General features: G+C 45.3%; 1 protein-coding gene across 5 annotated transcripts in view; it reads right to left on the bottom strand.

The window, feature by feature from the left end:
* DSTYK (dual serine/threonine and tyrosine protein kinase) overlaps nucleotides 1-22162 on the bottom strand; it is a 59818-nt gene continuing 37656 nt past the window's right edge. Inside the window, exons 4-14 of one of the 5 annotated variants that reach the window (XR_009490761.1) lie at nucleotides 21886-22118; nucleotides 21402-21485; nucleotides 20571-20747; nucleotides 19609-19738; nucleotides 19106-19262; nucleotides 18535-18667; nucleotides 16808-16921; nucleotides 14682-14796; nucleotides 13167-13301; nucleotides 11352-12733; nucleotides 10011-10441 (exon numbers count right to left, since the gene is read on the bottom strand). Coding sequence is in view for 4 of the 5 variants with exons in the window: in NM_001024824.1 (NP_001019995.1) it covers nucleotides 12546-12733; nucleotides 13167-13301; nucleotides 14682-14796; nucleotides 16808-16921; nucleotides 18535-18667; nucleotides 19106-19262; nucleotides 19609-19738; nucleotides 20571-20747; nucleotides 21402-21485; nucleotides 21886-22118 (1466 nt within the window). In the remaining variant the exon portion in view is untranslated. 5 annotated transcript variants of the gene reach the window in all.

Genomic DNA, 22162 nt, shown 5'->3' on the forward strand with positions numbered 1-22162 from the left:
GGCTCCTCTGTCCATGGGATTTTCCAGGCAAGAGTACTGGAGTGGGGTGCCATTGCCTTCTCCAAGGAGATGGGTATGTCCTCCCAATCCTAGGATGTGGGCAGGCAGCTGGGGGCTCCTCACCAGGAAATGCATGTTTTCTGGACAGTAAGATACTCGACACGCTGGGGCACGGGGCCACTCAGCCTGGACCCGTGGAGAGTGCAGTCCTCTTGCTCGAGTTCCTTGTTGTGTGCCCAGGGAGGGTGAGACACTGGGCTGAGCATCTCTCAGAAAGCCTGCGCCTTACCGTCCCACTGAGCCTGCTGAGAGTGAGTGGCTTGAGCTCCCAGCCCATCTGCCCACCCCTGCCCTGCAGTGTCGCAGCTCGGTCACCCATGCTCTCATTTTCCCATGGTGTTGGCGGTCTGCCCTTTCTGCCTACCAACTTCACAGTGTAGGGAAGGGAAAGAGGTAGTGACCGCTCAGACTTGCCGCTTAATTACAGCGCTACACCAGTCACCTCCCTCCTCCCACCTTGTCCTTGTGCATGAGGATCAGGATCCTGTTTTCAAAGGACATACGGGTAGGTTCCATGGTCAGGCCCTGCAAGTCTGGACATAGTACAGGTTCACGAGGGAGGGAAGGCAGTCACGGGCTTGACGGGTAGGTGCACAGCTATCCCAATCTCCTTCCCTCCAGGGTTCCAGCACCAGGGACAGCATCCACCTAGCCTCTGCCCACACTTTTCCTCTGTCCAGAAGCTGCCATGAAAATCTTTGTCCCTCTCATCCAGTGGCTTGGCCCACTGAACAGGTCTATGACTGACAGGTCCTTCTCCATTACTCAGAAACATCTGTTAGGACCACACACACCAAGACAGCACACAGAGCTCTCCTGAATATAATAAGCTCAAGAAGTCCAGGACCTGGAGCCAACAGCTGACAACTGAAAGCAACAAATGGCAAAAATCTTCCAGCTCCTTGGGTCAGCTTTACCTTCTGAGATGGTCTCCAACCTTGCTTAGCTCACCAGGCCCACCGAAGACAAATGGATACCTTCTGCAGCTGCCCTTCTCTGCTCTGCCAGGCCCTTCTCTTCCTGCTGTAGTTGGCTCTTCTGGATCTAGCTTGCCGTGTTGTCCAGCCAAAGATCCTCCTCCCCTGTCTGGGGAGGGGAGAAGTTACCTCTCAGGGAAACCCTGGCCCAGCTGGGGCCCCAGTCCCCAACCCCCAGTTCGTGAGTGCTTGATGACATCCTCAGGCTGCCTCCATCCTTACCTGCCCTGGCCTGCACCCTTCATCTCAGCATCTGGTTCAGCAAGCTCTTTTACTTAAGTTGTTCTCACATCCCAGCATCCCAGGCCCATGGGGTTGATGATATCATATACCACAGACACCTGCTTAGTACCAGGCGTTGGATAGGGGTCCCATATGTGGGGTTATGCCAGACCGCATGGCTGGAAGAGATGAAGGAGCCCATCTCCCAGTCTCCTTTCAGCTCAGAGGGCCACTGGGAATAATTAAGAAAGGAAAACTGGCCTGGGGGTCAGGGACATGGGTGTTAGTCTTGTACTGGTCTCTAACTAGCTGTGTGGCACCCTTTCCTCTTGGGATTGCAGCATCCTCTGGTGTAAGAGAGGGGCTTAAATGGGGTGCTTTAGAAAGTCTTTCCAACTCCAAGTCTGTCTCTGAAAGTCTCCTGGGCTACTGCCCAGGGATCACCTCTCTTAGGAAAGAAAAGAGGAAACAGCAAAGATATTTTCCCCAGCTTCTCAGTACCCTTTCTAGGTCTTCATGATGCTAAATGATGAAGCATGACCAGATCTGGTTCTGGCACCAGAAGCTGAAGGAGAAAAAGGTGTAACTCTGTGCTGAGAACACAGGCCTCAAGGTCTACCAGCTCACAGCTCCAGCCTCTCCTGAGTGCTGTGACATTTAAAGTGGCAGAGGCTGTAGGCTCCTGCCCTGCACTCTCCAGGTAGACACTTCTGAAGTACTCTAAGGTCCACAGCTCCCATGGATAGGCTGGGGCTGCCTTTGCAGCTTCACTGAACTTGCATTCTCCTCTGTTTGCTCTTGCTTCCTTTGCGTCTTTAAGGTATTGATCCTAAGGGGTCTAGAGATCTCCCCAGTAGCTTTCTATAGATAAATATTGACCCCAGAGGTCTCAGGGAACTAGACCTATAGGAACATAACTCATGGCCTACAGGGTCCTTTGTGATCTGGTCTCTGCCAATCTTTCTAGTCTTATTTCCTTCCAGTGGCCCCCTTGCACTCTATTCTTCAGCCTCACTGAACTCTCAGTTCCCCAAAACCAAGTTCTTTCTCTCTTGCATTGTGCAAAGTTGTGCATGTTTTCACATAATTTATTCAACAAATATTAATTATGCTACTAATCAGTCATGATGCCGTCAGGAAAGAGATGGTATACTCAAAAGGGGGGACTGAAGTTTAATGAAGAGGCTATTTAAAATGTAAGCAGGACTTGGGGAAATTAGCAAAGCGTCCTAAGATTAACAGCAGTGGGACGCACCTAGCGGGATGGGGAAACGGGAAGCATGGCTAGTGGAAGGTACACTGCCAGAGCTGTAGCTCCCGACGAGAGCCCTCACACAGGAGCTGTGACTTCGGGAAGTGGACAGCCTTTGCCAACCCAGCCCAGCTGAAGTGAGCTACGGTGAAAAATCCCCCAATCTCTGTCTCCTGCCACCCTCCAAACTCCCACTGGTACAGCTGAACCCAATGGGAAACCCCAGAGAAAAAGGTGTGGCCCACAGAGCTGGGTGGAGAGGTAAGAGTGGATGTGGAGGGGCGAGGAAGCACTCGGTGCAATCCCTGCCATGCACCCCACATGAGCGGCACAGAGCAGCGGTGCCCGCAGCTGCTCACAGGCTAGAGGGGAACGGCCTCCATCAGCGGGCCAATAAACAGCAACAGAAATACCGACTACTTTCGTGCTCACAACAAACACTTATTAAAAATTCACCATGAGCTAGTCATAGAGTAAGTTCCCACAACTTTTTTAAAACTGGCATCACATGGACCATGCTCTCTGCCCACAATGTAATTGCTATAAATCATTAACAAAGAAGGAATTTATCCTCATAGTCAGAAACTTAAAAACATGCCTCTGTAAAACTTGGGGCAAAGAAGAAATCACAATGGCAATTAGAAAACAGTTAAAACTGAATGATGACAAAAATGTTACAGATTAAAATTTATGGGATACAGCAATAGTTTGTATTTAAAGGGAGATTCTGAACATAAATGCTTACATTAGAAAAGAAGAAAAGTTGAAAATTCATAAGCTAAGCATCCAACTTAAGAAGATGGGGGATGGATAATAGAAAAACCCTAAAAAGGAGAACAAAAAAGACAATTAAGACGAGCAGAAATTAATGAAACAGAAAACAGAGATACAATGGGGAAACAACCAAACCAAAAGGCGGCTCTCTGAGAAAAAGCAAACGGCTCAGCTGCAGTACGTGTGCACGTCAGAAGGATGCACTGCAGTAAAGACGGATGTGCTACAGTGACAGCAGATTAGCTTGGGTGAAATCAGAGGCTTGCGAGTGAAAATAAAAAGCTACAGAAGGTTAAATACAGGTAACACCATTTTTGTAAAGCTCAAGAACACGTAAAACCAAGTTATGTATTACTCAGGGTGTATCTGGGAAAAAATTTTTTTAAAGCAAGAGAATGAGAAGCACAATCAGGACTGGCATCTGGGAAGAGCCCAGAGGGGCCTCAAGACCATGGGAATGTTCTGGTCCACAAATTTACAAGGATGCTTGTAAATATGACTTTTTGCAGGTATCTAATAATAATTTTTAAAAACTGTAAGCAAATCCTGGTCAGTAGAATGTCTCAGACTAACTCTGCATCGTTTCTCTACGTGTCAGTATGGAACCGTCTCATCCTCTGCTGCCCTCTTCTTTTGCCTTCAGTCTTTCCCAGCATCAGGGTCTTTTCCAATGAGATGGCTCTTTACCATCAGGGGCCAAAGTACTGGGGCTTCAGCTTCAGCAATAGTCCTTCCATCGAATATTCAGGGTTAATTTCCTTTAGGATTGACTGGTTGGATCTCCTTGCAGTCCAAGGGACTCTCATGAGTCTTCTCCAACACCACGGTTGAAAAGCATCAATTCTTTGATGCTAGGCCTTCTTTATGGTTCAACTTCCACATCTGTACATGACTACTGGAAAAACTATAGCTTTGACTATATAGACCTTTGTTGGCAAAGTGATGTCTCTGCTTTTTAATACACTGTCTAGATTTGTCATAACTTTTCTTCCAAGAAGCAAACGTCTTTAATTTCATGGCTGCAGTCACCATCCACAGTGATTTTGGAGCCCATCTGAGCAGATACAAACTACTATATATAAAATAAGTAAACAAGGTCCTACTATATAACGTAGGGAGCTATATTTAATATCTTAGACCCTGATGCTGGGAAAGATTGAGGGCAGGAGGAGAAGGGGACGACAGAGGATGAGATGGTTGGATGCCATCACCCATCATGGACATGGGTTTGGGTGGACTCCGGGAGTTGGTGATGGACAGGGAGGCCTGGCGTGCTGAAAGAGTTGGACACGACTGAGCGACTGAACTGAACTGAAACTATTTCTTACTTATTCATTTATTCGGCTGTGCTGGTCTTACTGTGGCACAGGATTTTGTCTTTGCTGTGGTGTGCAGGGTCTTTAGTTTCAGGATGTGGGATCTGAGCTCCTTGATCAGCAATCAAACCCGGGCCACTTGCATAGGGAACATGGAGTCTTCGCCACCACGCTACCAGTGAAGTCACCTATATCCAATCTCTTGTAATAAACTGTAATGGAAAAGAATATAAAAAAGAATATGTGTATGTATAACTGAAATACTTCTCAACACCAGAAACTAATGCAACTGTAAATCAACTACACTTTGATTTTTTTTAAAAGCCTATAGCCCATTGCTGGATGCTTGAGTGTTTTTATGGTTAATCTCATTGAGAAGCCTTGCTAAGAAAACAAGGAAATTGGAATAAAAACCAAGGAGGTCTTCTTACAATGAAAGCAAGCCCAGAGGTTGAAAAATGAACCTCCTGGAAACCTGGCTGTTTCCCCTCCATGCACAGGCTCCAATCTATAAACCTCCTTCCCTGACCTTGCCACCCAGGAGTGCCAGAAGGGTGGATATAAACATCAAGCAGCCCAAGAGATGACCCACGGCAGGCACTTGTCACCTTGAGCCTGTCCTGAGTCTGTGTTCCTTTTCTAGCAGTTCTTTGATTACCTTTCAGGAATCACATCTTCTCCACTGAATGTGGTTTTGGTGAGCAGGCAGATCGAGGCTCCGGGCTCCTACCGTGGGATCTGGAGGAGTCTTCCAACCCAGAGCCAGTACAGAGAAGACACGGGCCTGGGGCTGTGCTGGGCCAGCTGAGAACACCCTCCCTGGCAGCACACGCATCAGGACTGAAACCGTTCTTCACAGCCACCATGAAAATTTGCTCCGGTTCCGACTGGCTGATTCAATGAGTCTGAATTTATGGTTTCCTATTGATTTTGTGAGCCTCTGATGTCTTTCCAACACATATTTCCTTTTTCCTAAATTAGCCATTTCATTCATTTTCTAAAATGACGATAAAAATAGATGTTCATAGTAGATGAACAATAACAGAAATTCAATCCACTAGACGTTGGATGTTCTGTCCTAGGAAAGCCGCTGTTACCATTTTGATATATGTCCTTACAAACTTTTCTCTGTGTACATATACAGAGATGGACTAGATCTCTAGATAATTTGGAGTTATGGGAGAATGGAAGAGGTTTTACCAAAAAAAGAAGTCACACTAAATATATTCTTATGTATATTTTTTATAGGATATAGTATAAACATCTTCCCTTGTGAGTACAGAGAAATTTACACCATTCCTTTTAGTGGCTGCATAGCAATCCATGGTGTAAGAACCAGAATTTAATCATCCCCTGTTGTCATACATTAACACTGCCTCCAACTTTTTAGTATTACAAATAATAATGCAATAAATACACACCCCTTCATGGGTCACAGCCTTGTCATAGCAAAGAGGCTTACATAATTCAATGATGCTATAAGCCATGCTACGCAGGGCCACCCCAGATGGATGGGTCACGGTGAAGAGTTCGGACAAAATGTGATACAAAATGAGAAGGAAATGGCAACCCACTCCAGTATTCTTGCCACGAGAACCCCATAAACAGTATAAAAAGACACCAGAAGATGAGCTTCCCCCCACCCCTGCATCGGTTGGAAGGTGTCCAGTATGTAACTGGGGAAGTGGGTGGTGGTGGTTTACTTGCTAAGTCATGTCCAACTCTTGGGACCCCATGGACTGTAGTCAGCTAGGCTCTGCTGTCCATGGATTTCCTAGGCAAGGATACTAGAGTGGGTTGCCATTTCCTTCTCCAGAGGATCTTCTTGACCCAGGGATCAAACCCAGTCTCCTGCATTATAGGCAGATTCTTTACCAACTGAGCCACCAGGGAAGCCCCTACTCAGGAAAAGCAGAGGGCAAACACTAATAGCTCCAGAAAGAATGAAGCATTTGGGCAAAGTAGAAACAACGCATCAGCTGTGGATGTGTCTGGTGGTGAAAGGAAAATAGGATGCTGTAAAGACCAATATTGCATAGGAACCTGTAACTTTAGGTCCATGAGTTGGATGTGGTTAAACAGGAGAAGGCAAGATTGAACACTGACATCTTAGGAATTGGTGAACTAAAATGGACAGGATGGTCGAACTTAATTCAGATGATCATCATACCTACTACTGTGGGCAAGAATCCCTTAGAAGAAATGAAGTAGCCTTCACAGTTAACAAGAGTCCAAAATACAGTACTTGGGTGCAACCTCAAAAATAACAGGATGATCTCATTTCTAAGGCAAACCATTCAACATCACAGTAATCCAAGTCTCTGCCCCAACCAGTCATGCCAAAAAAGCTGAAGTTGACCAGTTCTATGAAGATCTACACGAACTTGTAGAACTAACACCAAAAAAAAAGATGTCCTTTTCATTATATGGGATTGGAATGCAAAAGTAGGAAGTCATAAACAGATACCCAGAATAACAGGCAAGTTTGATGCTGGAGTACAGAAAAATGAAGCAGAGCAAAGGCTAACAGAGTTTTGTCCAGAGAACATGTTGGTCTTAGCAAATACCCTTTTCCAACAACTTAAAGAGATGACTTTACACATGGACATCACCAGATAGTCAATTTGAAATCACGTTGATTATGTTTTTTACAGCTGAAGATGGAGAAGCTCTATAAATCAGCAAAAACAAGACCTGGAGCTGACTGTGGCTCAGATCATGAGCTCCTTATTGAAAAATTCAGGCTTAAATTGAAGAAAGTAAGGAAAACCATTAGGCCATTTAGGAATGACCTAAATCAAATTCCTTATGATTATACAGTGGAGATGATGAATAGATTCAAGGGATTAGATCTGGTAGACAGAGTGCCTGAAGAACTGTGGACAGAGGTTCATAACATTGTACAGGAGGCAATGTTATGGTCCAGAACCATCCCAAAGAAAAAGAAATGCAAAAAGGCAAAGTGGTTGTCTGAGGAAGCTTTGTAAATAGCTGAGGAAAGAAGAGAAGCAAAAGGCATGGGAGAAAGGGAAAGATACACCCTACTGAATGCAGAGCTCCAGAGAAGAGCAAGGAGAGATAAGGTTTACCTAAATGAGCAATGCAAAGAAACAGAGGAAAACAATGGAATGGGAAAGACTAGGGTTCTCTCCAAGAAAATTGGGAGATATTAAGGGAACATTTCATGCAAGGATGAGCATGATAAAGGGTAGAAACAGTAAGGACTGAATAGAAGCAGAAGAGATTAAGAAAAGGTGGCAAGAATACACAGAAGAACTGTACAAAAAAGGTCTAGGTCATTCACCTAGAGCTGGGCATCCTGGAGTGTGAGGTCAAGCGGGCCTTAAGAAGCATCATTACAAACAAAGCTAGTGGAGGTGTCAGAATGCCAGCTGAGCTATTTAAAATCCTAAAGACAATGCTGTGAAAGTGATGCACTCAATATGCCAGCAAATTTGGTAAACTCAGCAGTGGCCACAGGATTGGAAAAGGTCAGTTTTCATTCCAATCCCAAAGCAGGGCAATGCCAAAGAATGTTCAAACTATTGTACAATTGTGTTCATTTCACATGCTAGTAAAGTTATGCTCAAAATCCTTCAAGCTAGGCTTCAGCAGTACGTGAACCAAGAACTTCCAGATGTACAAGCTGGGTTTCGAAGAAGCAGAAGAACCAGAGATCAAATTGCCAACATTTGCTGGATCATAGAAAAAGAAGGGAATTCCTGAAAAACATCTGCTTCAGCATCATTGACTATGCTGTGGAATAATTAGAGAGATGGGAGTACCAGACCACCTTACCGTCTCCTGAGAAATCTGTATGCAGTTCAAGAAGCAACAATTAGAACCAGACATGGTACAACCGACTAATTAAAAATTGGGAAAGGAATATGACAAGGCTGTTTATTGTGACCCTGCTTATTTAACTTATATACGGAGTACATCATTCAAAATGCCAGGCTGGATGAATCACAAGCTAGAATCAAGATTTCTGGGAGAAATAACAACAACCTCAGATATGCAGATGATAACACTCTAATGGCAGAAAGTGAAGAAGAACTAAAGAGCCTCCTGATAAGGGTGAAAAGAGGGGAGTAAAAAGGCTGGTTTAAAACTCAACATTCAAAAAAATAAGATCATGACATCTAGTCCCATCACTTCATGGCAAATAGATGGGCAAACAATAGAAACAGTGACAGACTTTATTTTCTTGGGCTCCAAAATCACTGCAGATGGTGACTGCAGCCATGAAATTACAAGACGCTTGCTCCTGGGAAGTAAAGCTGTGACAAACAAAGGCAGTGTATTAAAAAGCAGAGACATCACCTTGCCAGTAAAGGTCTGTAGAGTCAAAGCTATGGTTTTTCCAGTAGTCATGTATGAATGTAAGAGTTGGACCTAAAGAAGGCTGAGTGCCAAAGAATTGATGTTTTTGAATTGTGATGCTGGAGAAGACTCTTGAGAATCCCGTGGACAGCAAGGAGAACAAACCAGTCAATCCTAAAGGAAATCAACCCTGAATATTTATCTGAAGGAGTGATGCTGAAGCTGAAGCTGCAATACTTTGGCCACCTAATGAAAAAAGCCAACTTGCTGGAAAAGACCCTGATGCTGGGAAAGATTGAAGGAAAAGGAAAAGGGGGCAGCAGATAGCATCACCGACTTAATGGACATGAATCTGAGTAAACCCCAGGGGATAGTAGAGGACAGAGGAGCCTGGCGTGCTGCAGTTCTTGGGGTTGCAAAGAGCTGGACATCACTTAGTGACTGAACAACAAACCATAAGCAGTTACAGCAAAAAGTGAAGAAGCCATGGAGTCTGATGTTGTAATCCAAAACAAAACACAACACACACCTGCCCCTGGGAGAGGGCATGCTCCATGCTGATAGCCCCTGGTGGTTACAGAGATTGCTGCTTGCTGGTAGAGGCCTATGATGGTGTCCATTGGGCACTGCCAAGGAAGCAAATCTGAAGAGCAGCTTGAGCCTAAAAATAAGTTCAAATATTCCAAATGCAGAGAGGCCCATATTTGTATTCCATGCCCAAAATGTCTCAAGAGTGTAATAAAGAGTAGCCAGGCTTGTGCACAAGTTTAGAATGTTGCAAGTTCCTGCTAAAGAGAGGCTGGTGCAAAGGGTGTGAACCCAGGAGAGGCTCTGAAAAATAAACTGCTGCCACTTCACTTTTCCCCCTTCTCCTCTGCTGTCCTACCTCCCCTTCCCGGGCCCTCCCCTCTAGTCATGTCAAGTGCCCAGGGACTGGGAGTGATCCATGGGGAAGAGTAACATGTTCGGTCAATCTTTATGGCAAACTGAGAGACCTCTAGGAGCCCAGTGGAAATGGAATGGAATAGGGAGCATCCGGTAGACATAGCAAGGGAAGGGAAAACAAAAGCCAAATAGATGTAAACCTAAAATGTTAATATGATCTTTATTATACAGCACATCTGGTGTGTGTGCATCCCAGAAGCACACGCTATAAAACCAAGTCCAGCCATTCAAAATTACACTAAATGAAGACTTAACCCATAGTTGTATGGCTTAAAAATATACACAATTAACACTGTCCTGCTGTAAAAATATTATGGATAGAGACAGGGAGCACAAGAGGGGAGAGAGTGTAAGAACTGCAGTTTGTGTCTGAGTAATTTTCTCTTGTTATTGCACTTTTATTCTACATACTTAGTATATTACACTTTTATTTAACACTGTAATAATAAACATTAGTCCTTTAAAACAAACACACAAAAACATTACGTAAAGACAAAAGACAACAAGCTATCCAGACCGGTTTCCAATGTCAGGTGTTCACACACAGTCTGTTTTCCATCAGCTCAGCTGGACTGGATGTTAACAAAGCAGATAAAGTTAAAAATAAAACCCTTTTAAGAACAGTAGTGCTATTTAAAATCCCCAAGGGAGTTTGCCATACAAGTTTCTCAAGGTTGCTCCCACCTAACCCACTTAAACACCCACTAGTCCTAACCCACCCCACCCTCATACTTAGAAGGATAAACCCTCTTTTTTTCTTTTAAAGAAAAAGTGGGGTATTTGATCCAGCAAATCCAAAAATCAAGCTTTGAAAACTCAAAGAAAGCAACTACTCTTTTGGCAATGGACTCTTGGAGGGCCATTTATCCCACTCTGATGCAGTACGAACTTCCTGACTAGTCAGATGGAATACCACGCATGCCTTCTCTCCAAAGCAAGGCCAGGGGGAGTCTACTCCCCAAAGTGCTATTACAATCACCAACCCCCTTGGCTTCTCAGTGCTAAATAATAAGCCAAAAAATAAAGTGTCGTTCAGTGCAGTTATCACTTCGCAGCCCTGCTACCCCAAACCACTTCTCTGATCAGGGAAAAACTTTCTCGATGCCTCTTTGGCAGCTCAAGCAAAAATGCAAAAAAAAAAAAAAAAAAAAAGAAAACCACCAAAAATGCAACGGAGAGCTGACAGGTAGGAGCTGAGAGTTGTACGGTCCCGCGTTTCTATCTGTGGCAGTACTACAGCCTTCCCTTTCACTCTTTTTAGTGTTAAAAATTAGGAGAAGCTGCTGCCTAGGCTCTGTCCCTTTAAAACTGATGGGAGTCACAAATGACTTCTTTGGTCTGGGAAGAACCAGCACAGCCCTCCTTTCCAGAGAAGTGAAAGGCTTTTGCTCAATGAGCCCCTCTCTGCAGAGGATCCAGGGAACTAGGGCATGTCTAGGGAAATCCACCCCAACGTGCGTCCCTCAGTCTGCCCAGACCAACCTTGCTGCCAGCTCCCTCGGCCACAGCAGCGACTCTGGAGCCCCAGGCCCCACTGTGTCTCCTGACTGCTCAGCAGGAAGGTTCCTCAGCCAGTTCTGAAGCAACAGAAGGGCCCAGACTTCAAGCACATTAAAAGTGGCCAGGTGATCAATTTCAGGCTGAGGTGAATCTCCCTAATTCAGGTGGTAAGAAGGAGGGAAGATAGTAAGGGTAATTCTTCTCTCCACCCTTCCTCCTACCCCAGCCACAATCTCACCACATCACGTGGGAGCACAACCAAAGCTAGGAGGTAAAATCTTCAAGACTTTGGTCTTGTGGAGCCCTCTACAGCCCAAGAACTGCCAGACTTCTTTGAATATCTAGTGTCTTCCCAAGTAATATACAATACAGTACATTTCATGGCATTCCATCACTTAAATAATGGGTGCCAAGGAATAAAGAACCCAAAATTAGTGGACACTGTTATTAAACAAAAGCAAAGTATAAACACATGTTATACATATGTATTCCTGTACTCAGCCTGCTGAGTGTTTAAATAACACTTCCAAATATCTACATCTGGACTGTGGCTGGCCTGGAGACTTTCAGGAATATTTTGCACCTTTTCTTGATACTTTTTAAAAAAATGAACTGTAACCACTCATCTCCTTACTAAGCATTAGCCCCTCCCCTGCTTCTTCCTACTCAGGCAAGAGACATGGGGCATCTGCTAGCAAACTAATGTCTGAGAGCAAACTAGGCCACAGAGGGTAAACTGAAAAGCGGCTCTGGGTAGAGAAAACCCTAGCCTCCCATGTGTAGATAGGAGTGTGGACTACTAAGGCTTCTAAGAATGTTGGGAATGTGGGCTCCACAATGGAAGCACAGAGTCCCCATTACAGCTGGAGCTAAAAGAGTCTGGAAAAGGGAACTGTGTACGACTTTTCTTGAAATTTCATAAGAAGAGATTTATACTGATTTTTTTTCTTGGCTAAAGAAATAGCTTGGGTACAGGGGACTGCTGGATATGCCTAAGCAGCCATCCAACTCTTCACTATCTGGGAGTCATCTTAGCCTGGGTGGGTCTCAAGTTTCCCAGCAAGCATCAGTCCCCTTGGGAGCTCTCTGTAATGAATAAATGTCAAATTCTACCCATAGCCAAAAGGTGAGGGGAAGGAAAAAAAAATAAAGAGTGAAACAGAAAGGTCTCTGCTGTCAAGTAGAATCATCGAGTCCTCTGTTTGGCCTCTCAGAATGTGACTTGCATAGCCGGTCCATGATGCCCTGGAGCATGGGCTGGACAATGCCCAAGAGAGGTCTCTGAGAGGGGTCACCATCCCAACAGGCTTCCATCAGCTGCCAGCACTCCTCATCAAACACAGGAAGGCGTTCTGGACGGGCCCCTAGAGAACGGAGCATCGACATAAGACCAGAGGCAGCGAGAAGGGACCGACACAACGAACAGGCATGATCAGCCCGAGGCCGACTGCCCAGTGTGGGCTCAGGATGTTAAACGATGCAATAAGTTTTGGCTTCAGCTGCATTTATCTAGGTTAGAACTTAATAGTAACAGTGATGAAAAACTGGAATATACCGGCATAGGAAGTTGAAGAATTAGACATTTTAAAGAAAAAAAGCCTTCTGAGAATTCAGAACCATGCTGCCTGGAAGGAAAGGTTGGACTTAAATGTCTTTTCTGGATTCCACGATGGTTTAAACGTGTATGAGGTCCTGCTGTGGAGTGGCCAGAGCGGGGGATGGGAGGTGCTGCGGGAGCAGGGGGTCTCAGCGTGCTCCCGCCAGGGGAGTCGGTAAAGCAGGGCTCGTGGCTCTTACCTCTCCGCACATTGTTCCAGAGATGGTCTTTGCTGGCACACCTCTCAAATGCCTCAGGGAGCTTGACAGAGCCTGAGCAGATATACCAGAAGAGAATGCCAAAAGCGTAGACATCCACGGAATTATCATACTTCCCTGCAGCAAGAAAGTGTGACAAGTAGTGAGCAGGGATGGAATCAACAGCATCACTCTCACCTCCATCAGTGGAGGCCTTTTCACACTTTTTTCTAAAGCCTTCACTATCCATTATCTCTTATAACAACCCTGTTAGAAAGGACACATTTATAATGCCCATTTTATAGTATAAACAATTATGGCACTGGGAAGGCCAAAGATTAAGAGAACCAAGACTAGAACTTGACAAAGGAGAAGGAAAACAGGCCTTTAATTTTAATGGGACTGTCAAGAAGATTAATCCTGAAAGGTCGTATTAGGGAAATAAAATTGGAAAACACAGGTGGGTAAATAGGTTGGAACCAGAACATGAAGATATTTAAAGTCAGGTAGTCTGGACTGGGTGGGTGGAAGGGGTCATTTATGCTCTAGAGCAGGAGGGAACATGAAGAAAATATTTTAGAAAGATTACGTTTACAACAGTAGGATGAACTGCAGTAGAAACGATCAAAGGACTTTAAATATGAAGTAGCCAAGATCAAATAATAGAAGTGGGAATAGAAATTTTTTTTAAGTCAGGGAAAGAAAAATGATGGCTGTCTACTTCTTTGCGATGTGCGTAAGACTACAGTTAGTACACGACTACTAGCTACTGTGAGTACACTACAGTTAGTGTGTCCAGCCAGCTCCCAATCCTAACGCTGCCGCCCAGCCGTGGCCGACTCTGCGACCCCATGGAATGTAGCACGTCAGGCTCCATGCGATTCTCCAGGCAAGAATATTGGAGTGGGCTGCCATTTCCTTCTTCAGGGGATCTCCCCGACCCAGGCAGCAAACTCGACTCTTCTGCACTGGGAGGCGGATTCTTCACCACTGAGCCACCAGGGAAGCCCGAGCAGCTTCCTACTAGCCATCTATTTTACACATGGCAGTGTACATATGTCAGTGAAACTCTCTTAATTTGTTCCACCCTCTCCTTCCCTGCTGTGTCCACAAGTCCATTCTCTTCATCTGCATCTCTATTCCTGCCCTTCAAATAGGTTCATCAGTATCATTTTTCCAGATTCTGCAATATATGTGTTAATATATAATATTTTTCTATTTCTGACTTCACTCTATCAATACTTTCTGATTAAATAATTGGTTGACTATGGCAATTACGGCACTAACAGCCCAGAGAGACAGCCAGAAGACAGCTGGTGCCCCCCATTTATAACTGTCTTTCTTGCTCCTGTACCTCTTCCTTTTCTCCCTACTTGTCTTGGGTTTCTCCTGTTCTGGTTCCTCCCCTGCCTGTACCAGAACTGCCAGTAGTACTTGTGGGTATTACTTAGTCCGAAGGGTAGCACTTGGTTAAAATACAGAGCTCTGCCCAAACCCACTCCCCGCCCTCCGGCTTACCTGTGAAAAGCTCAGGGGCCATATGGATTGGCGTCCCCACAATGCTGCCTGACATCATGGCCTCTGGCTTGCAGAATCCTAAGTCCGTGATCTTGGCACGGTTCTGCTTGTCCAACTGCCGATGAAGCAGGATGACAGTCACCCTATGCCTGGTCCTGCACACAGTGCTCAACTACATACCCAAGCTCAGAAGTAGGCATCTACCTCAGAGCAGCACTTCATCAGCTCTGCCTCCAGATCCACTCCCATTCCTTCTTTCCCTAAACCGTAAGCAACCTGGCGCAAGGACTGTCTTTTTCATCTTTGCGTCCCCGGCACATACATAGTGCCTGGCACGCATCAGGAGCTTAGCAAATCGTGGAAGAATGAGTAAGTGAAGGACATAAGGAAAGTATTTCAGTTCCTGATTATTCTCCTCTGACCTCCAGAACCCAGGGCAGAAAGTTGGTAAGTAAGAAGGCTGAGCTCCTTTGGTCAGCTGAGGGCTTTTCTGACACCCTCAAGTTTCCTTTCCTAAGGAAATCTATGTCTCAGAGGAATAAAGAAGCAACTGCATGTATATATAATGGAATATAACCTAGCCACAAAAAAGAACGAAATGATGCCATGTGCAGTGACATGGATGGACCTAAAGATTATCAAAAGAAGAGAAGTCAGTCAGACAGAGAGACAAATATATGATGCCACTTCTATGTGGGGTCTAAAAATTATACAAATGAACTTATTTACAAAACAGAAGCAGACTCACAGACATGGAAAACAACCTTATGGCTATCAAAGGGGAAAGGGGTGGCAGAGGGATAAACTAGGAGTTTTGGATTACTAGACACAAACTATACATATAAAACAGACAATCGACAATGTTTATAGCACAGGGAACTATATTCCGTATCTTGTAATGGCATAGAATTGGTAAAAATATGATAAAAGAATACAGATATGTAGAACGGAATCACTTTGCTAATGCCAGAAACTAACACAACGTTATAAATCTTTATGTAACTGTAGCCGTGCTGTGCTCAGTCCTGTCCAGCTCTTTCTGACCCCATGGGCTGCAGCCCGCCAGGCTCCTCTGTCCATGGAATTTCCCAGGCAAGAATATTGGAGTGGGTTGCCATTTCCTTCTCCAGGGGATCTTCCCAACCCAGGGATCAAATCCACTCCTCTTGTGTCTCCTGCATTGGCAGGTGGATTCTTTACCACTGAGCTGCAAGGAAGCCCCGATAATGGCATTTTAATTATGTGGAAGAATGTCTTTTCCTTAGAGATACAAGCTGAAGTATTTGGAAGCAAAGTTTGTTTTAAATTAATTTAGCTGCTCCCGGCCTTGGCTGCGGCACTTGGGAGCTTCCATCTTTGTTGTGGCATGCAGGGTCTTTAGTTGCAACTACGTGAATCTAGTTCCCTGACCAGGGATCGAACCTGTGCCTACTACATCGGGAGCACAGAGTCTTAGCCACGAATCACCAGGGAATTCCCTAGATGCAGACCTTTATCTACAACTTACTCTCATATAGTTTAGTAAAAAAATGTGTGTGCATATGCAGGTGAAGAGAGAGAGAGACAGAGACAAAGACAGCCTACACTGGGGGGGAGAACATGAATCTGGATGAGCAGTGTGTGGGTCTTCATCATACCACTTTTTTAGCTTCTCTGTAAGTTTAAATTTTCTCACGAGGGTTAGGAGAAAAAACCTTAAGCAATATAAGCTAGACCTATGATGCAATTCTTCCCTACGCTGCAAGTCCAAGATACCATCCATCTATTCTTCTGTGAACTGTTCTACTCTCACCCCAGTCTTTTCCTGTGAACAAATTTATATTTATATGTGAAAGTATTAGCCACTCAGTCATGTCCGACTCTTTGAGACCCTATGGACTGTAGCTAGCCAGGCTCCTCTGTCCGTGGAATTCTCCAGGCAAGAATACTGGAGTGGATAGCCATTCCCTCCTCTAGAGGGTCTTCCCGACCTAGGGCTCGTCTCCTAGACACGAGTCTCCTCCGTTGCAGGCAGATTCTTTGCTATCTGAGCCGCTAGGGAAGCCCTGATGTATGTGTACCTCCTTCCAAAGGTCACTTACACGCAGAGACAGGGAGTTACCCTGGGGAAAGCAGCTCTTACGTACCAGCACATTTTTCAGTTTGACATCACGGTGGACAAGTCCCTGGCTGTGCAGGAAGCGGATTCCCTCCACAACATCTAGGGCTATCTGCAAACGGGTCTCCAGGGCCAGCCCAGCCTTGGGGAGACAAAAGGGTTTACGTGTCACCAAGAGGACGACTCCTCAACCCAACTCGCTTATACCAACTGAGAGTTCCTCTGTGAGGTACTGAGAGACTGTGCACACAAGGGCACACGAGCAGAGAAGTGGATGAGAACAAGGGAAGAGGAAGGCAGGCAGGAGAGGGAGACAAGGGAGAAGCAAGGAAAGGCAAGCTGCAAGGGCCAGAGCAAGCCTCCTGGAGGCAGCACTCAGGCAGCCGGACGAGCCCCAAAGGCGACCAGGAGAGCCACAACCAAACACCCGAAGGCATGAGCTCATCTCTAACCTGAATCAACTCTAGAACTGCCTTAGAGACTCAGGCTGAGTATTTCTAGGACTCTCAGGCAGATTTACTTCTGTTGCTTTGTAGGCATGGTTAGTCCAGGTTTGGTTTTATGGATTCAAATGCCAAAGTCATTCATGTTACTTGTAGCAAAGTTCCAATTTAGGGTCTTCTGAATTCTGGAGAATGTTATACCACTTATCCAGAAGCCCATATATGGTTCTCTAACCCACTTATGGAAAAGCACCTCAAGGTGCTGAGCCTAACTCCCATGAAATGAAGAAGCCGCCACTTGGAGAGTCCTTTGCTTCATTTTATTGATTTCTCTTGGCTCCTGTAAGCATTTCTGAAGATTCTTCTGTCTTACTTCTGAAAGCTTCCATATAAACTGGGAAAAGAGGCACCTGTCAGAAGAAACCTACCAGACACTCTGGGGTTAGCTTTTCTAGCTTGTGTAAAGGACAAACAAAAGAAACCTCCCTATTTCCCTGCTGGGGGCTGTTTTAGTTGAGGGGAACTCAGCATTCAACTGAGAACATTTTACCTTCGTTCAAAATCTTTTGCTTCTCACTGTCTACAAGAGGATTTGAATTTTATGAACTTCTTCACAGTTCTGGTCTTCTATAATTTGCTCCCAGCACTTCCTTGCATGTCGTTTCCCCTCTATTTCCCAAATGAGCCACCTGCTCCACACAGTCATAGTGTCCTTCCCACGTCCTGGGCACTAGCCTATTTCTTCCCCTGGTATAACTTCTTCTTTCCAACATCTGCCCAAATTTTACCCACTAGGGTATTATCAAACTCAAATGCCACCTGTTCATGAAATGATCACTGACCAATTTTTTTTAAAGTCCTGGCCAAAATATATATATATATATTTTTTTTTTCCAATTATATATATATATGTTTTTTGATATCCTCTTATGTTGCTTAATACGAGGCCTTGTACAAAGTAACCACTAATAAATATTTGTTGACCAAAAAAACTGGTTTAATTCACAGAGAACAAAAAAAAGAAAGAATAGTAGCGTTATAGGAAGCTTTTCTGCTCCTCTGTGTAGTCTAGATTTTTACTATTACCACAATAGGTAAAAGTAGTGAATTGCAATATTCTAGATATAAAATGGGGCCAAAAAACAACTTCTGAGACATTTTTTAGGGTTTTGGAACTGAAGGTAATAAAGTTTGATTACTCCAAAAATGTCTTATGAGAGCTAGAGGCTCTGAATCAGGAAGAAGGGAGGAAAGGCCAGAAAGGAGCCCATGAACCTGGCTGCCAACTGGCCACCCCCTGTTGGCCCCTCACCTTCAGTCCCGTGTAGAGGTCCCGGTGCAGCCGCTCCATGATGAGCAGCACGGCAATGCTGGAGCCACCGCCGTAGCTGTAGTCGATGACGGAGCCGTGCAGATCCACCAAGCGCTCATGCTTTGGCAGAGACCTGGTGAGGAGCACAGAGGCCTGGGCTAGAGCATCTAGGTGCTATCCTCGAGTAGCACGTCACCACGGGGGACCATGCTTAGTCCAGGCCCAGAGTAATGGCCCTCAGGACAGAGAGAGGGCAAAGAGAATGGCCTCTCTAACAAGGACAGAGAATTATGGAATCTGAAAGGGGACAGGCTTTGAGGACTAAGGAAGAAAGGCAAATATGAGGATGTGTCTAAGAATTAGGATGGGGGGAAAGGGCAGGGAAAGGAGTAAAGGCCTTGAAGAGAGCACATTTCTGGACCTGACCCTGAAATACTGGTCTACAACATTGTGAGACGTGGAATGGAGAGACAGGGCACACTGTATCTCTTGGTACAAAATTTATACGAGGTTTCTAGGTTCTTCTCTAGAAGAATTGCTCCCCACAAAGCTGACGGAGACCAGAACCTACCTCATGTAGTGGAACTCCAAAGCGAGGTCATTCCAGTGCTTCTCATCTGGAGGGACAACCGACTTGAGGGCACAAGGGAAGTGCCCCCCCCAGCTGTCACACAGGTACACCACGCCGTACTGGCCCCGGCCCAGCTCCTGCCCCAGTTTAGGTTTACCTGTAAGGCAAGAGATAAGGCAGCAAGGGTGTGAACATGCTGGGCAACCGACTCTTGAGATTCAGACGCGGACCTGCCTGGAAGCAAGAAGTCATAACTATGCCAGGGGAAGAAATGTGGGTGTTTTGTAAAGTAGTAACCTAACTGCTTTAATTTAAATAAACTTCGGTTGTGTTATTGGAACTATATAAACAGCAGGACCAAGCAGACTTCATCAGAAACTCAAAAATAGTAGATGTTTAGACAGCTTTGCAAGCTTTAGACAGTGGCATTCTCCGAGGTTGGGTGTGAAGATATTAGATATCCAGAAGCCCCCTCCAATTTCCAGGAAAAAGTAAGGACTCACGATGCAGTAAGACATCCTGTAGAGAACGGCTTTCCAGCGAAAGGCGTGCCAGGCGGGGAGCATGATCTTTCCGAACCTTCAGCCATAGATCTTCAGTTTTCTCCAACCGGCCTGAGTGGCCAGCTTCCAGCTGGGACAGAAAAAGAAGAAAGAAATATGGCTTATCAGGTCCCCAGCTTTGGCTTCCTCACCTATTACAGGGATAACAGTATCTACCTCATGAGGGTAACTGTGAGAATTAAGTAAGATGCATGTAACGCAACTCAGGGGTTGGCAGGTACTGAGCACTCATTAAGTAGTAATTTTTTCCTCCTGGATGTATAATCACAACTACCCACCCTCCCCTCCACAAACATGTACACATATGCAACTGCACACACCCACACCACCCCCACCCTCCAAAGGCACAAGCAAATGTCACGTAACTGCAAACTACTATGAAAGCTGGGGGCTTCCCTGGCGGCTCAGACAGTAAAGAATCTGCCTGTGGTGCAGGAGACCTGGCTTTGATCCCTGGGTTGAGAAGATCCTCTGAAGGAGGGCACGGTTACCCACTCCAGTATTCTTGCCTGGAGAATCCCCATGGAGCCTGGCAGGCTGCAGTCCATGGGATTGCAAAGAGTCAGACGTGACTGAGTGACTAAGCACACACATGGAAGCTGAAATGCCATCCCTTTTTGTCACTCATTCCTAAAATACTATATAAACTCATATAAAATTCCTACCCCTTGATTTTCATTCCTCTGAGTTTTCTCCATTCTCTCTAGAGTTAGAAAAACATCCACATGAAACATTTATTGATGAAACACCCTGTAACTTAGTATTATCCTCTAACACAACAGAAGGAAAATATACTGATGATTTTTTAAACAATTATATGGAGGGCAGTAGATAAAGCACTCCACAGCGGATGAGGCTCCTCTCTGCTTGATCCGGTTGCATTCCCTTTCCGACAGACTCACCTGCCGCAAGGAAGCTGCAAAGGCCTCGTGAGAACTGTTGAGCCGAGTCCTGAACTGGCTGCAAATGCTTTTGGCCAGCTTGGAGGCACTGAGGCTCTCGATGGCTTCCTGGGCCACCTTCCTCTTCCACTCCAGTGTGATGGCAGGTGGGCTCACCCAAGTGATGCGCTGGATGATCTGTCAGGACAGGGGTAGTGAGAGCACTGAGGGGTGGAGACCGGAACCGCTAGAACCCCTTCCTTGCTGGATTACCCATTCAGCAGGCCAGGATCTTAAGACAAGAGCTGTATGAGGTCCAACACTCCTCTCCAATTTCACCTACCTCAAAATCGGGGCTCAGTCCAACGGAAGGCATCAAAGAACACTAGGCTTGGAATGCATGTTCACGAATCCTCAATACATTACAGTCAGTACTGGGGGTGCCTGGTAAATCCCTTTCTAAAGTCAGCAAATAATTCAATATAAGAACCCGACTGAAGACCAGAAAATAAATTCTACTCATGGTCTTTGGTAACAAAGCCTGGTTCTGAGAAAACACTTAGGTTGGGGAAAAGAACATGAAACAGCTAGAGAAGTAGAGCTTTATGGCTCCATAAAATATCACTTAGATACATCACTTCTAAGAGTTAAAGGGGACACTGTTAATAATTATTTCAGAACAGGCATAAATCAGAACTTCCCCAGGCAGGGAAATCAGGACAAACGGCCACCCATATTGACAGATATCAGTTTGTCTAGGACAGACATCCTAGACATTAGTTCCTGTTGGAGCGACCAAGATTCATTTGAGCCAATTAGGGGCTGAAAAATCTTTCCCTAAAAAACCTCTACCTGTTTGATTTGCTCCCACAGCATCCTTGTAACTGAGGACCCTGAGTGAAATGTGACTTCAACATGATAGGCAGCATTTAAGATCTGAAAAAAGAAGACACAATAAGAAAGTCAATATGCCCTGAGTAAAGTGGATAATTTAAAAATGCAACAAATGATATTTATTTCAAGAACATGGTCCAGTTTCAAGGTTGCCAAATCCACCCCTCAATGTATGTGCAGAGTCAAGGCAGGGCGATCATCTGTTTTGTGACCAGTGGGACCCCTCTACTTCATCTTCATCATCTTGCTCATTGGCTGAACTGCAACCTGACAGTTCACAAGCGCCTCCCACAGACAGTGGTCATGAGACAGGAAAACAAAATTCAAACTGGACTGGCAAAAAGACTGAAAGGGAAATTCTTGGCTAACTTGACGCTGGGCTCGTGGGTGGATTCCGTTTCATGTGTTATCTGTGGCCAGCTCTTAACTACCCTCTGAGTACCTGTTTGAGATAATTACTGGTGATGTGAACTGAGACATCCTGAGACTTCTCCAGGCTCTGCAGACACCGTTCCAGGGTTCCAACGAAGCTCTCACGTAGGTAATCCACGGAGCTGATCAGCTTGTTAGCCACTGCTTGATTAAGCCGGGAAATGATGAGCTCCTGGATCTGTCGGATGCAGCATTTGATCTCTCTGGTGCCCACTGGTTCTCCATTCTCAGGGACAATGACATCTATGAAGGCACAGCAAAAAGCTAGTTGGTTGTGAGGGGAATGG

This window comes from Bos taurus, chromosome 16 (assembly GCF_002263795.3).
Source record: "Bos taurus isolate L1 Dominette 01449 registration number 42190680 breed Hereford chromosome 16, ARS-UCD2.0, whole genome shotgun sequence".
NCBI lineage: Eukaryota > Metazoa > Chordata > Mammalia > Artiodactyla > Bovidae > Bos > Bos taurus.